Consider the following 17,063-nt stretch of genomic DNA (forward strand, 5'->3'; position numbering starts at 1 on the left):
AAAAAAAAAAAAAATTAAGTTGGAAGACTCACACTTCTTGATTTCAAAACATACTATAAAGAAATAGTAATCAAAACGTAGGCTGGCATAAGGACAAACACATACGCTAATGGAATGGAACAGAGCAGCCATCCCGCCATCCCTAACCTTTTTGGCACCAGGAACTGGTTTCGTGGAAGACAATTTTTCCACAGACTAGGATAGGAGATGGTTTCAGGGTGATTCAAGTGCATTACATTTACTGTGCACTTTACTTATATTATTATTACATTATAATATGTAATGAATTATACAACTCACTTGAGAGTCATAATTCCCTGACATTGAACAAGGACATGAATCCATAACCTGCACCATCACCTCAGGCCTTCTTCTGCAAGGCTCAATTCAGAAGTGACTTTGTGTGGGAAGCCGTCCCACTGCCCGTGGTCACTCTCCTCGCTGGCTGCCTGTGTGCTAGTTAACAATGACTTTGGTCTGCCTTGTCGACTGCTTTGTACAAGTCATTACTAGGTGCACTCACTGAGCACAAGCAGCAAGCCATTTTCTTCCTTATGACCTCTGCCCCAGCTTTGCCATCTGCAGGGAGGGCAGCTCCCTCCGTACCTATGAGCACATATAAATGCAGATTCCCGAGCAATTATCTAGGTGGGCCAGAAATCTCTATCTGGAATTGAAATCACATACCCCTAGCTGGTGTTTTGGCCCCAGGCAGTTTGGGAACAGTCCTCAACAGGTTAGCTGAGTGGAGAGATGAGCCACAAATTAGGGCTTTTTTCATCCAAAAGGCTATCTACCTGGTTTGTTGTTTTCTCATCTTTTGACAATTTAGCCAACTCTGCTGCATCCCAATTCACTCACTCAACCTAAAAAGGCTTGGGTATGTCCCATAAAACTATTTTGTGATGTTTATCTAAATAGTGGCATTAATGCATCCTATTTAAGTACCTGAAAACCCTATAAAAAATCAATGTTTTCAAGAGCCCTTTTTTCCAAGGAGAATGTGTTCTGTCTCTAACACTGACAGAAACTCCAATTCCTGTCCTAAAAAGGACATGGTACCAGAGTCTGCTGACTAATTAATCTGGTAAAGAATTATGACGAGAACAGAGAAGAAACTTTGAAACTGTTACAAGCATAAATAATCAGCAGTGAGAGGTGCTACAAAAATACAAAGTAATATTACTAACAGAGCAGTAAAGTCAACCCTCACAGCTCAGGGAAAAAAAGCCCTCAAAACACATCAACTGCGTAGTTCAAAGTATACCAAAAATGATCATGGCATTCAAAACTCTAAGTTGAGGGTGGAGAGAGGAAGAAAAAAGGAGAAAGGCTCATTCATTTGCTGGATATTGCTGGATGTGACTGCCAAATAACCCTCCCCCACAACCCTGTTACTTTTACAACGGCCATGTGCTGTAATCACAGCTAGAAAAATAGAAGCCTTAAGAAACGAGCCTAAAAGAGCTCAAATTAATAACCAAGGAAGGGAAACAGTAAAAACTAAATAGTAAAGCAAACTAATGTTTTCTTTTTTCACATAACTTCCTTAAATAGATTCAAAACGGCATTCCCGGCAGAACGCAGGCATGTTATGTTGGGGTGAGGATGGGCAGGGGGTGGGACAGCTGAGGAATGCCCAGGCCTACAATGTGCTCTGAAAACACAACTAGCCTAACCACAAGTGAAATGCCCATAGGTCTTTAAAATGAATTCCACTGTGCCTGAAATCCCCACAAATGATACATTAATATGAAAGAAAAAAAAACAGTTGAAATTGAACTCGAGATAACTCAAAATTATTGTTTAGAATCCATAAAGAAATCAAGCATTCTCTTCTACCAAAGGGGAAGTCCGCATAAAAACCAACTAAACATGTATGTTTCCCTTTGATTTTTTTTACTAAAGTTCCTAGTGTAGGCTGCATATACCTCCTCCCTGGGCCAAGGCCATACTTGGCTGAACTGATAAGATACTAATTACCAATTAAGGATTTGCAGCCTGGAAGCGAAGACTTGGGAAAAACTAAAAAATAAAACCCAGGGTTGGTTCTTTCCGTGAACGTGCATGATTTAGTATACAGTAAAATCCCATCATAAAGACACTTGCTACACATTTCCCATTTCCCTTTATCCACGGCCCAAGTCAGAGGCCTGGAATAAACACTGCACAAGATGTCACTCTCTGCAGCATGGAATGCATGGCCTAACCCTTGTCCCCCAATACCAATATTTACTGAAAGCGAGATTTTAGAAGATACAGAACTCTTCAAAGTATAAAGACCAAACTTTTCTTGGCACGAAAAAGTAAACGACTGGGATCTCGCCCTGATTTCATATCAAATAATATTGACTTAATGCAAAAGTAAGATTGCACATGCCAGACATCTGGCTGAGCCCCAGGATTAAAAGTTACGTTATGGGGCACTACCACTTGTTGATTTCCTCCAGGCCAGCAGCCACCTTCCTCTTGTCTCCTGCGCCGCCCCCTAAATCTCTCCCAAGTACTGAGGGGCTCAGTGTGATAATGCCATGGCCAGAAAACATCCACAGTGTCTGAGCCGTAGTGTAGGAACTCCCTGCGGCCCCAAGTTCAACAGAGAGGGCTATCTCTGAGAACTACACTCTGTGCATTTTATTTTGTTTACATTTGCAGCATAAACCGAAAGTGAGGAATTTCTAAATAATTCAACAACAGTATTCTAATCAGAGCAGCACTCCTCAAATGTCTGCATTAACATGGACCCAGGGTGCTTGGCAAATACTGTTTCGCCCACCTAACTGGTCACTCAGGATGTCTGGGTGGAGGCCAACCTCACCTATTCTCTCTCTATTGGCAGCCACCCCTGTTGGCCTTGCAAAGGATTTCCACACCGAGTTAAAGGCAGATAACAGATAGGGCTCCAAGCACTGGTTTCTCCATCTACAAAATGAGGATAGTTGCCTACCTCACGCAAGTACTGAAAGAATTTGTAATCGTACACAGTGATTAGAACAGTGCCTGAAACATAGGAAGTAAGTGTCGAGTGTCAGCTCCTGCCATGTCTCTTCTTTCTTGGACCCCTTCCACTCAGGTACTACAAGTTTCAGGAGCTGGCTGCCATAACACAATGGGCACTTCTGCCTTTTTCTGCCCTCTACAGAAATGTCCATCTCAAGATTCCTGTTTATGCAGATGCTGGACAAGTAAATTGGGACACCTTTTTAAGGAGGCACTGGCTATATGTATCAGGAACCTGGACATGTATGCTAAGGTAATGATGACAGTGGCTTACGGGTATATACCAGGCAGCTTTCATGAGCAAGTTTATGTGGCCTCACATGGCAACAACCCAAATATCTAACCACACAGGAATAATGACACTATACTATACTCGTAAGATGGAGAAATGCTAATAAAATAACATTGGGGGAAAAAACGTCTCTTGGTAAAGAGATCTGATATATTCACATTAGAATACTAAGCAGTTGCCAAAAATCACCAGGATATAGCAAGCAGAAAAAAAATAAGATGCAGGAATAAAGACTATGTTAGTTTCTCTACAATAAGGGAGAATTGTGAATAATTATTTGTATTCACTGGACCACATAAACTACAGATGAAAAGAAAATTGTTAACTAATTTCTTGGGGAGAGTTGAGAACTGGGAAGATGTAAGGTAGAGGCACAAGGAAGACTTTTTACAGTGTATATTTTAAATTAAAAAAAATTTTTTTGAACTATATAACTCTATTGAGTATTGAGCATGTTTTTAATTTAATAAAATCACATTTAGAGAAATGATTGGACGTTAACATGAACAAAGTATTTTTGGATAGGAGGATTAAGGATAACTATCTGCTTTTTATACTTCTCCAATTTTTTTTAATGTGTATATATTTCTTTTATTACCTGAGTAGTCTTTTGAAAAGAAAAAAAAAATTAAGATTCTATTCCATCTCATTCTTTATCAAATACATAAATTAGGAACCAAATTCTCTCATTTAGTTCAAAATATTTAATTTCTCTTGACATTTCTTCTTTGAACCATTTGTTAGGTTGTTTAAATTTCCAAATATTTTGCGGTTTTCCAGCTATCTCTGTTACTGATTTCAAGTTTCATTCCACCATGGTCTAAAAATATACTCTATGTAATTTCTACTCAATTTTTTCTCTATTAGCAAACTTAAAAGTTTATTAATGGGTATTTTATGGCCCAGAATATTCCACAGGAGCTTGAAAAGAACGTTTTCTGTTGTTGAACTAAGGAGTCTACAGATATCAATTATGTCCAATTGATTAATGGTGTTAAGTTAAAATACGTCCTCATTTTCTGCCCACTGCATCTGACAGAGGGGTGCTAAAGTCTCAACTAAAACTTCGTCTATTCTTCCTGTTCCGTCAGTTTTTCCTCATGTATCCTGATGCTCTGTCAAGTGCATACACATTAAGAACTGTTTGTTAGTCTTGGAGAACTGACCCCTTTATCGGTATGCAGTGTCGCCCTTTTTCCCTGTTTGTATTCTTTACTCTTAAGTTTATTTGAAATTCATATAGCTACTCCAGCTCAGAGATTTTTAAATCCCTTTAACATTATTTTCAATCTATCTGTATCTTTATATATAAAGTATGGATTTCTTGTAGAAAACATACAAAGTTGACACTTGAACAATGCAGGGTTAGAGGCACTAACCCCTCACACAGTTGAAAATCCACATGGAACTTCTGACTCCCCACAATCTTAACTAGTGATAGCCTACTATTGACCAGAAGTCTTACGAATAACATGAAGTCAATTAACATGTATTTTGCATGTTCTATGTATTATATACTGTATTCTTAAAATAAAGCTAGAGAAAAACATGTCATTAAGAAAATCGTAAGGAAGAGAAAATACATTTACAGTACTTATTGAAAAAAAAATCCATGTATAAATGAACCCATGTTACCAACTCATGTTGTTCAAGGGTTAACTGTAGTTGGGTCTTGTTTTTTTATAACCACTATGAAAGTCTCTCATTTAAATGGTGTATTTAGACCATTCATATTTAATGTGATTATCAATATACTTGAATAGCTAGCATATTTATAACTATTTTCTATGAATTTCCCTTGTTCCTTGTCTTCCACTTTCTGCTCATTTTAACTGAGCATTGTAAATGATCACATTCTCTCTCCTCTTTCGGAAAATCAACGATTCCTTCTTTAGATATTCTTTACCCTAATAATTTCTGTATTTTTCAAGTACAGTTGATACACAATATTGTTTCAAATGTACAAGTGATTAGACATTTATATAACTTAAAAAGTGATCAATCCCTATAAATCTATTACCCACCTGACACCATACAGTTACTACAAATATTACTAACAACATTCCTTATGCTATAATTTATAACCCCATGACTATTTTGTAACTACCAATTTGTACTTCTTAATCCCTTCTCTTTTTCACCCGTCTCCCCAAGCCTCCTCCCATCTGGCAAACATCAATATGTTCTATGTATCTATAACTTTGTTTCTGATTTTGTTTGTTCATTTTTAGATTACACATATAAGTGAAATCATATGGCATTTGTCTTTCTCTGACTTACTCCAATTGGCACAATACCATCTAGGTCCATCTATATTGTTGCAGATGGCAAGATTTCACTCATTTCTATCGTTGAGTAATAGTCCATTGAATGTACGTACTTCTTTAACCATTCATCTATTGACGGACACCCAGGTTACCCCCATATCTGGGCTCCTGCAAATAAAGCTGCAATGAACATATGGATTCACACGCACCTTAGAAGTAGTGTTTTGGGTTTCATCATATAAATACCCAAAAGTAAAATCACTGGGTCCTTCTTTGTTTCTTGTTATAACCTTTGTTTTAAAGTCTATTTTGTCTGGTACAAGTATCGTCGACCAAACATTTTGTTTCCACTTTATTTTATTTTATTTTGTTTTAATTTTAATTGCTTATTGGGGGTAACACTGGTTAATACAATTATATAATTTTCAGATGTACATTATCACTTGACATCTGTATATTCTATTGTTTACCATCCAAAGTCCAGTTTCCTTCAGCTACCAAATATTTGATCCCCTTTACCCACTTCGCCCTCCCCCTAAACCCTATATTTATTTTGTTTCCATTTAAACAATATATCTTTTTCCATCCCTTTACTTTCAGTCTGTATCTTTCGATCTGAAGAGTCTCTTGTAGGCAGCACATGTAAGGGGCTTATTTTCTTATCCATTCATCCACCCTACATCTTTTGATTGGAGCATTTAATACATTCACATTTAAATTATTGATAAAGTAATTATTGTATTTATTGCCATTTTATTATTCATATTTTTGGCCTTTTTATTCCTTCTTTAAAAAATCCCTTTAACATTTCTCGTAATACTAGTTTAGTGGTGATGAACTCCTTTAGCATTTTTGTCTGGGAAGCTCTTTCTCTCTCCTTCAATTCTAAACAATCGCTTTGCTGGGTAGAGTAATCCTGGTTGGAGGTCCTTGGTTTTCATCACTTTGAATGTTTCCTGCCAATCCCTTCTGGCCTGCAAAGTTTCTGTTGAGGAATCAGCTCAGTCTTATGGGAGCTCTCCTATAAGTAACTCATTGGTTTTCTCTTGCTGCTTTTAAGACTCTTTGCCTTGAACCTTCAGCATTTTAATTATGATGTGCCTTGGTGTGGGCCTCTTTGGGTTCATTTTGCTTGGGACTGTGCTTTCTGGTCTTGTATGTCTATTTCCTTCACCAAGTTAGGAAAGTTTTGTCATTATTTCTTCAAATAGGTTTTCAATTACTTGCTCTCTTCTCCTTTTGGTACTCTTATGATGTAAATGTTGGTATGCTTGATGCTGTCCCAGAGGTCCCTTAAACTGTCATTTTTTTTTTTCCTTGGATTCTTTTTTCTTATTGTTGTGACTGGGTGTTTTCTACTACCTATCTTCCAAATCGCTGATTCGATCCTCTGCTTCATCTAATCTACTGTTGATTCTATGTATTCCTCATTTCTGACTGATTCTTTGTTTCCTATATCCATTTTTGTTTCCTATCTCTTTGTTGAGTTTTCATGGAGAGCATCCTTATAACCAGTGTTTTGAACTCTGAATCTGGGAGATTGCTTATCTCCATTTCGTTATTTTCTGGAGCTTTGTTCTGTTCTTTTAAATGGGACATGTTTGTCTCCCCATTTTGGCTGCCTCTCTGTGTTTGTTTCTATATAAAACATAGAGCTTCTATGTCTCCTGGTCTTTGTAGAGTGGCCTTATGTAGTATGTGTCCTGTGGGGCCCAGTGGCATAATTTCCCTGGTCACCTGAGCCAGGTACTGCAGGTATGTCCCTTTTGTGGGTTCTGTGTGCCCTCTTGTTATGGTTGAGCCTTGGAGGCTGGTTACACGTCAGTGGGAGGGACTGACTGTCAGGGTGACTGGTTGTAAGTACTGGCTGGTGACTACAGTGTTGTGCAGAACCTGACTTTAGGGAGCAGGGTTCGCTTTATTAGGGCTCTGATGCCTGCCCAGTTTGCCCTCTGAGTATGCCATCAACAGAGGCAGTGGGTGGCGCTATAGTGTAGTCTGAAGCCAGCTACCAGGTATGTCAGCTCTGGAGCCTCTTGGGAGGGACCCCACCACAGGCCGAGTTCAGCCACCACCTGTGCCCAACACCTGTGCCCAACCCGGGTCAACCTGGCATAAGCCACAAGGTGATCTCCAGATGGCTGCCAGCCATACTGGGAGTGGTGGTGCCTAGAAGAGGCTAAGCTGTGATATAAGGCCGGTTACCACCAATGCCAGGCTTGGGGCTGCTCAGCAAAAGGTATGGGGCACACTGAAGCCAGATGCTGCTCGTTTGGGGTTTGTGAACCTTTGAGAGGCTTTAGGAAAGTCTGTAGTATGAGCCAAGACAGGCCGTTTGTATGGAAAAGCCACTAGAAGTGACTTGGATGGGTCTGACAGTTGGGTGAGGTGGGGTCTCAGGTAACCCCCAAGGCAGGGCAAATGGTGTCAGCCAGGTTGATGGAGACTCAGATATGGCATCTACCTGTGTCTGCATGCTGGGAGTGGAAAGGGCTCAACGAAGGATCAATGGCTTTTGCCAGTACTCTGTCCACTCTGGGAGAAAGCTGCCCCTTTGGCTCTAGCTCTGAAGCCAGATAGTTTAGTTCCTCCTAGTATGTCTCTGGGGCCTTTCAAATTGGTGCCTCAGCACTGGAGCTCAGAATGAGTCTGTCAGCAAGTAAGTCTATGCACAGGCCCTTCAAGTGGAATGTCTGGGACTCCAGCTGCCCTCCGTCTCATTCAGTCACAATCTCCACTAGTTTACAGCCAGTTGTGGGGACTTCTCTTCTCGGCCTTAGAACCTTAGAGCCTGGTGTGGGGCTGGGTCTCCTTGTTCCTCAGAGATTTTTAACTGCCACATGTGGACCAGCCTGTTGAGTCTCCACCCCTCCTAAAAGTCTCTAGGCTTCTTCTGTATCTGCTTAGTTACAGGACTTCTGTTCAGCTGGATGTCAGGTGATTCTCACTGATGGTTGCTCTGTAGATGAGTTGTAATTTTGATGCGGTCGTAAAAGAACGCAAACACAGCATTCACCTACTTTGCCATCTTGACCAGAACTCTACAATATCAATTATTTAAAAGAAATTTTTTTAGTGGTTGTCCTAGGATTTACAGTTCAACTAGTTTATATCTACTTTCAAATGACACTATGCTGCTTCACAGGTAGTGGGTAACTTACATAACAGAGTATCCCATTCTTCCTCTTGTCTCTTATAACACTGTTGTTATTTATTTATTGTTGCTCTTATTATTTTGGACAAACTATTACGTTAGATCAATTAGCAATAACCATGCCTTGGATAAACCTCATTGGCTACGATACTGCCACTGTGAAAAACTGTTATCTGTTAGATAAATTAAAGATAAGAAAAATAAAAGTTTTTACAACAAGAGAAAAATTCTGCTACGGTCCTAAATTAAATTACAGCAGGCCGGAGGATGGGTGGAAGAGACAAGAAGAGATAATCATTTAATAGCCCCAGGCCGAAATGGTCCTATTTCAGAGACTATCTAGAAAGACAAACTGACCAATCAGATGTCACCGTATCTTGCTTACCCATGAATGTGCTGGACTGTTGCCTACAACCAATCCAGAAGCAGCAAATACCTTTTTCTTACGGGCAATTCACCTATCACAGCACTTTCTCCACTTCATCTCCTGCCCCTTTATTCTACAGCCAATGAAAAAATCTTTCAAAACAACTTAGTATCTTTCTTCTCCAAACTCATTGTACAAAACAGCCATATCAACCTGAAGATGACAGACGTGTCTTTTCCATCTAACATTGCTGCTGCTGGTTTAAACTGTGTGCCCTAGGACCTGGTCCTCTGGCTAGCATATGGCTCAATAAATCCTTCCTTTCAGGATAACTTTTGTCCTTGAAAGGTTTCTGTTTAACATTTACCATCACTTATTCCTTCACTAACATTCTTTCTTTCTTTATGTAAATCCAAGTTTCTGACCTGTATTATTTTCCTACTCTCTAAAGAACTTTTAACACTTCTTATAAGGTCTACTAGGGACAAATTCCCTCAACTTTTGTTTGTCTGAGAAAAATCTTTATTTCTCCTTCACTTCTGAAGGATTTCACTGGATAAAAAATTCTAGGTTGGTGGGTTTTTTCTTTCAACTCCTTAAATACTTCGTTCTACATTGTTTTTATTTGCATGTTTTCTAAGGAGTCTGATGTAACCTTTATCCAATTTTTTATAGATAAGGTGTTTTCCCTCTCAGCTTCTTTTAAGATTTTGTTTATCTTTAATTTTCCAGTTTGAATATGACATGCCTTAGGGTAGGTTTGGGGAGTATTTATCCTGTTTGGTGTTCTCTGAGATTCCTTGATCCGTGGTTTGGTGCTTGTCATTAATTTCAGAAAATTCTCAGCCATTATCATTTTACATATTCTATTCCATTCTTTTTTCCCCTGGTATTCTCATTATTGCGTATGCTACACTTTTCATAACCATCCCAGTTTCTGGATATTGTTTTTTCTTCTTTTCTCTTTTTCAGTTGGCAAGTTTCTGACCTATCTTCAAGCTCACTGACCCTTTCCTCAGTTTTGTCCAATTTACTGATAAGCTTATCAAAGGCATTCTTCATTTTTGTTGTGATTTTTATTTCAGGAATTTCCTTTTAATTCTTCCTTAGTTACCATCTCTCTGCTTTCATTACCCATTTTTTCTTGCATGTAGCACCCTCCCCCCTTTTTTTTCATTACAGTCTTTAACGATCAGTTATTTTAAATTGCTGGTCTGGTAATTCCAAAATTTCGGTCATATCTGTCTTAGTTCTGATGTTTGCATTCTCTTTAGACTGTGTTCCCTGTCTTTTAGCATCTTGTAATTTTTTATTGAAAGGCAGAAATGATATTATCAGGTAAAAGAAACAGATAAAGAGGGTTTTAACGTGAGGTTTATATTTATCTAGCTAGGGGTAACTGTTTACTATCTGCTGTGTCAAAAGGTAAAACTTTCTCTAGTGTTCTTGTTTTTGTCTCCCCTATTGTCTGAGGGTTTCTGTAGAGACTCCTTCTTGACTAGGGCTTGAGTCTTAGAGTTCTTTCCGTTGGAATTGTTGTTATGCTAGATTTTTACTAATGTGGCGTTAAGTGTTGGGGGAGGAGAGGATGCGTTCTGCAGTCCTTTGATTAGGTTTCAGTGGGTCAGTGCACCTGGGTTCTGAATTTCCCGTCCCCCCTTCAGATTCCCCTAAGGGCGGGCCTTTGGTAGGGAGAAGAGAATGCTCTGGGTTCATTTCAAATCTGGGTTCATTTCAAAACGATTGCTTTTCCCCTCCCACTATTGGAACTGCAGAGATTTTCCTCTGATCTTCACTGAGAGCCTAGAGGGGCTCCTGGAGTGTGCCCCCTACTCCTCAAAATCTGTGACTCTGGAGATTTCAAGTCTCAAGACTGTCCACACTCAGCCTCTAGCAATTGGTCAATTCTCTACAAAATGTTCCTACCAGGCTGCTTGTAAACTGTGATTTACAATTGTGATTCTATTTTCACCTGTGTCTCTAGTTTTCGGGTTGCAATTTGCCCTGTGACCCTAATTCGCTAATGAAGCTAAAATAAGTTGCTGAATTTCAGTTTGTTCACCTTTTCTTGCTGTGAGTACAGGAGCGCTGCTCTCCTAGCAACTCATATGCTGGACCAGACACCTAAAGGCCATAGTCCCACTGTTAACTCCTTCCTCTCTCTCACACTTTACCCACCATGTGGACTTCCTGCTGAATGGGTACTTCTGTCTCCCTTCAGCAGTGCTGGATCACTTCTGGAAAGCCCTCTGCAGTCACTGTTCGATGTTCTCCATGTCCCCATCCTCACTTCCAAGAGCACAGGTCTCCTTCCTTACATACCCTCTCTTCTTCACAGAGCACCTGATGGTCGGGCTCACTCCTCAGTCCTCCAGGTGGGAACAAGGAGGTAACTCAACACTGCAGCCCCGTTTTTACCATCTTGATGGCCTAGCATATCCCTCACAAAACCCAAACACACTCTGCTACCCTGGACCTGGCTTCTCAGAAACTTCGCAGTATCCTGAATAGATAGGTTGGAAGGAAAAATAACTTTACTCCTTCCAGAGCTAAATATTTTGCAGGGTAGATTCAACACTGGAAACTGAAATACCTGGGTTGGTAAAATCCAGTTTTAAAATCCATTTTAAAACTCTATAAAGTCAGATTAAGTCATTTCAATTTCAAAGCAACAATATTCTTTCTCTACAATCTAATCCACACAATGCAGAGACCCCTGTCATAACCCCTTTGACAACAGCACCTCTTTATCATTTTTATAATTCATTACCACATGGCTGTCCCTGAATTCTATAGTACCCCATCTCGATCCTGACCCTAACAACTGCAACCGCATTCTTCTTTTCCAGTCCTATCAGCACATTCTTAGTCCAAAGTTGATTTCCCACTAGGAATGTGAAATTAGAATAAAACTGCTAATGTCTTTGTTTCTGATACATAATGATTAGACTCTGAAAATAATAGAAGGGAATCTGTGCTGAGGAAAATTTAATGAAATTCAGCTATGAGATGCTGCCAAATTAAGTGATACCATTACCTCAATAAAATCCAAACAACGTGCCATCCCATAGCAAAACGAATGAACAAAAATAAATTCCACGAAATACTTTTCAAAGCTGAAGCACATTTCTGCTATGGTGTAAGATATCGGATCAACTAAAGTTTCCTTTATTAGGAAAAAGGGTCCTAAAAATAGTTACGTATTAACTGTTGGGTTACAGAATCTGTTATACACTCTTACCACGCAGAAGAGGAAAATAATTTCTCACATCAACAGGGCACACTAACTTGTTCATTGTTGCTAAAAATCTCAACTTCATACTACACCAAATGGTACTCCCACCTAAATGAGCACAGGCTGAAAAATTCAATCAGAGGAACAACTAAAGTGTAAGTGAAATATGACAGGCACTAGACATACGAGGCAACAACAGTCAAGGGGGCCTTAAATTATGTCATCCTTTGTGTGATAACACAACACTGAGGAAAGGGGAGGGGCACATGAAACTAAGTTCATCTGGTTAAAGTCATTTTGTCTGATGTAAGGGGGAAAGGATGGATTATTGCCTTTGAAAAGCAAAACTGCACCCACACAGAGGATTAAATGATACACTTCTTCACATAAGGAGTTCAGAGTCGTGTGGGCATTGTGGGGCAGAAAGAGTGAAGAAGTGAGGGAACAGAATCGGGTGGGGGGGATTATCAAGAGCATGAAAGAACTCGATGCTAAGATTGAGAAAGCGAAAAAAAAAAAACAGGCCTTAAACTATCTAGGTGAAAAAATGTCTTATGCTCTCCCACCTTAGTGCTATTTGAGGAAATTGACTGTGAGCATAAGACTAAAAGTGTTAAGCATGTCTGTGTGCCTCCATTCAGTGTGGGCGTGTGTGTTTGTGTGTCTCCTCTACACAGAATCTATGATCAGAAGCAGCAGAAACGGCCTAGAGCAGCTCTGGTGTCAGAGCTCATAGCCAAAGCACATGATTTACTTGCCAACGTATCATTTTTACTAAGTTTTGTTTCTTGGTAGTACTGAAATTATTTGACAAATGTTTATTGCCATGTGCAAAAAATGGGGAAAGAGTAGTAACAATAGCTATTATTAAAGGAGTACTTACTGTAGGCCAGCCTCTGGGCTAAGGCCCCTGTGGTAGGTTTTTATTGCTGCCCTAACAAAGTTAGAGGCTTAAAAAATATCTATTTATGATCTCAGAAGTGTAAAGGTCAGAAGTCTGGGCATAGTGTGGCTCAGATGGTTCTCTGCCCTGACTCTTATAGGCTGAAATCAAGGTATCAGCAAGACTGTGTTCCTGTCATCAGAGGATGATTCACGTTGCTGGCAAGATTCAGTTTCACGAGGCTGCAGCACAAGGTCCCGTCTTCTTGCTAGCTGTCAGCCAGGACCTCATGGAGGCTGCCTGCATGCTCTGGCTCAGGGCCCTCTTCAAAGCTGGCAGTGGGGGGTCATGTCCTTCTCACATGTAAATCTGACTTCCCATGGCCTGTCTCTTCAAGGCATCTCTTCCACTAAATCTCCCTGACTAGCCCTTCCATCTTTCTATGCTGCTTCTAAGGGCTCATGTGATTGATCATGTGGGGCCCACCCAGACCATCCGGGGTAATCACCTTATCTTAAGCCAGTTGATTCACAACCTTAATTATTCAGCACAGTTCTTTCACAGCAGGAGCTAGATTTGTCTTTGGCTGAAAAACTGCGAGGGAGCATACTGGGGGGGACACCTTTGGAATTGTGTCTACAAGAGCACTGTCACATGCATTACCTCAGTTAACCCTCATAGCAAGCCCATGATCAAGTCCAAGTAGAAAGTGAGACAATTTGTCTATTATCTACATCATTTGTTTCGTTTCACAAAAACTACAGCCTAACCTTTGGTTTGTAACTGTCTTGAGACAATTATAAAATGCACAGGAAAAAAAAATGGCAAAGACGAAAAAACAGATGAGATTATATAACAATTACAAAATGTCAATGAAATTAAAGGGCAAATGTCCGGGTAAGAGGGGCAGTGCTAAATATATGCCAAGTGATTAACATCCCTATTATGAAAAACTCATACTAAGAGCAAATTTTAAAAAGGTAAAAGAAACTATTTAGATTTCTTTTGAGAATTCACGTTAGAAAGTTTAACCTTTTTAGTAATGTATGTTGAACTACGGGTTTTCTATCAAATTAACAAAATATTTCTGTTAGTAGTTTAAGATAATGCTTAATGCTACTAATGTATTAGTGAAACAGATACCACCAAACGATGAAGGAGGCAGATTATTATTTGACACAATTCATATTTGGACTCTTTATTAAGAGGAAATAAAATTCAAAGATATTCGTAATCAAACACTGGAAAACTTTAAATAAGGGTAATATTAAATAAACCACGGTATATCCATATAATAACATTGCTGAGCAATGACACTGGCTCTTCAGGATACATTTTATCAACATGGGAAAATGTTCGAGATTTGCCAATGGGAAGGGCAGGGCGCTACTATCCATGCAGCAGGAGGGCAAGTGATTACAAGCTCTGGAGCCAACGACCTGAGGCTGAATTCTGGCTCCGCTGCTTAAGGGCCCTGTAACTTTGGGCAGGCCACAGCCCGATTCCAGTTTTCCACATAAACGTAAGTGGGATGATGCCACTTACCTCTCAGGGCTATGGTCAGATTTAAATGAGACAGATGTGAAGTTTCTATGACCCTAAGAGGCCTGCTAATCAAGCGCCCGGTGGCAGTTCTTATCAGCACACCTTACCAGGAGTCCCCAATCCCCGGGTGGACCGGTACCGGTCCGTGGCCTATTAGGAACCGAGCCGCACAGCAGGAGGTGAGTGGTGAGCCAGTGAGCGAGCTTCATCTGTATTTGCAGCTGCTCCCCAGCACTGGCATCACCGCCTCAGCTCCACCTCAGATCATCAAACATTAGATTCTCATAGAAGCACTGGTCCCTGGTGCCAGAAAGGTTGGGGACTGCTGCTTTAGACAGTCTCTGAAAAGTCGACTTAAGGGCCCTAAATTAGTTTCCTAAAGTACCGCAAGCTAGGTGAACTTAAACAACAGAAATTTATTCTCCCAGTTCTAGAAATCAAAGGTTTGAAAACAAGGGGCTGGTCAGGCGACATCGCCCTCCCCGGGCTCCGGGTTATGGCCCCCCTCACCCCTCGGGCGTTCTTGGACACAGGGATGCACAGCTCCAGTCTCTGCCTCTGTCTGCACGTGGCTTCTCCACTTATCCCCATGTGCTCGTGTTTTCTCCATCCCATCTCTTATAAGGACACTTGCTGTGCTGTGGGAATTAGTGCTCACCCAGGTTATCTAAGTCAATCTCATCTCGAGATACTGAATTTAATTACATCTACAAAGACCATTTTTTCACATAAGGTCACATTCATAGGTTCTGGGGGTTAAGATGTGAACATATCTTTTTGGAGGCCATAATCCAAACCACTTTGGTTCCCCAACCGTAATTCCTTTAAAGTGGCAAAGTCACTAGAAGGATTTAAACTCTCATATGTGGTATTTCATGATCAATTCCACATCCTGTATCAGCTACATTTCTACAGGAAGCTCAAAGTAATTTCATTTGCAGTGGGGGAGCACAGATCAGACTTGTTAGGCAATAGGGACGGCTGTGAACTACACAAGCCCTGCTTCGACAGACCATGAAGCTCAAAACCAGGGGTGCCCTATAATAGCAAAGTCAGACACTCACACTGTCATAACCATTCTTTATCAGAGAAATCAGGACAGTGCTCTGTACACGGGAAAACCATTTTAAGAACAAGACATGACATGAACTGAATGTGGCCAAGTCACAGAACTTACCCTTGGGGGCTGGCCGCTCTGGGGAACCCACTCGCCAGGCTCTAAGTGATAGGAGCATTCAGCATCACTCACCTTCAATGTAGAGAGGCTCCACCACATCGTGGTTAATCAGCTCGAAGTTCTCATGGCCAATCCAGTGCTCCACATTTCTCTTCCTACCCGTGAAGAAGTTGTCCACCACAGTCACCTCGTGGCCATCCATCATGAGTTTGTCGGTGAGATGGGAACCCACGAACCCTGCTCCTCCAGTTATCTGCATCAGGATGGTGTGTAAAATATCCCCAGAGAAAGCACAAGAGAACATGGGGACAATCAATTTAAGACGTATTTCTGGAGTGGCCACAACTTAAAACTTGGGTCTGGGGGAAAGGAAGGAAGATGGCAAAGGCTCTGGAGCAGCAAATTTATAAGCAACTGATGCTGTTTGCCCTGAATGATTAAGTTTCACTGTTTGGTTAATGTCAGAGCAGGAATGAGAACACCATGCACTGCTACCTACCCAGCCAAACAGTGTGAAATGATGCAGCTATGAGGGGCCGATGAGGGACAGGAGTTTAGCAATAATGTGTTCTAAAACTTAACTACAATAAATGTGGAAAGTTATTTATGTTTGAAAAAGATTTTTTTAATAAAAAGAATTTATTCAAATTAAGTACTGTAATTGGAGGGAGTTGATAAAGCCTATTTCATTTTTGGGATGTAGGAGTAAAAAAATAAACTAAAAAAAAAAAAAACCAGACATGTGATGTGAAACTATCCTCCATCTTGTTCTGTTCTCTACTCTACTTTCTCCTCCATCAAAACTGGCATTCACTTCATCATCCTTCTTCTAAACTAAAAGAACTAACAGTAGGAAAAACACCAATTCTTTGTACCTCAAATAAAAAGCACATAAACCCCTAGGTCTATGATTTTAAAACATTAATTTGCCATGAAGTCCTCTGTTCAAATAAAATCTCACATACAATTTCAGTGTTTATCACGGTGAGAGCAAAGCTGCCCTGGGTGAATAAGGCAGATTTGGGAGAGCAGGAGGGTGAGTGCTGCCTTAAGAAGAACCGTTTGTCGACCGCCAACTAGGAACTTACATATGCTCGATGGAAATACAAATATGGTTTAGAACGTGAATGACTTGAAGTCTTG

General features: G+C 40.3%; 1 protein-coding gene across 5 annotated transcripts in view; it reads right to left on the minus strand.

Moving 5' to 3' along the window:
* UXS1 (UDP-glucuronate decarboxylase 1) overlaps positions 1 to 17,063 on the minus strand; it is a 77,386-nt gene that overhangs the window by 11,086 nt on the left and 49,237 nt on the right. For all 5 annotated transcript variants that reach the window (XM_011374994.2, XM_011374992.2, XM_023520355.1 and 2 more), the window contains exon 6: positions 15,993 to 16,173. In XM_011374994.2, coding sequence (XP_011373296.2) covers positions 15,993 to 16,173 — 181 coding nt within the window. The remainder of the gene's footprint in view (positions 1 to 15,992; positions 16,174 to 17,063) is intronic.

This window comes from Pteropus vampyrus, unplaced genomic scaffold (assembly GCF_000151845.1).
Source record: "Pteropus vampyrus isolate Shadow unplaced genomic scaffold, Pvam_2.0 Scaffold259, whole genome shotgun sequence".
Classification (NCBI taxonomy): Eukaryota; Metazoa; Chordata; class Mammalia; order Chiroptera; family Pteropodidae; genus Pteropus; species Pteropus vampyrus.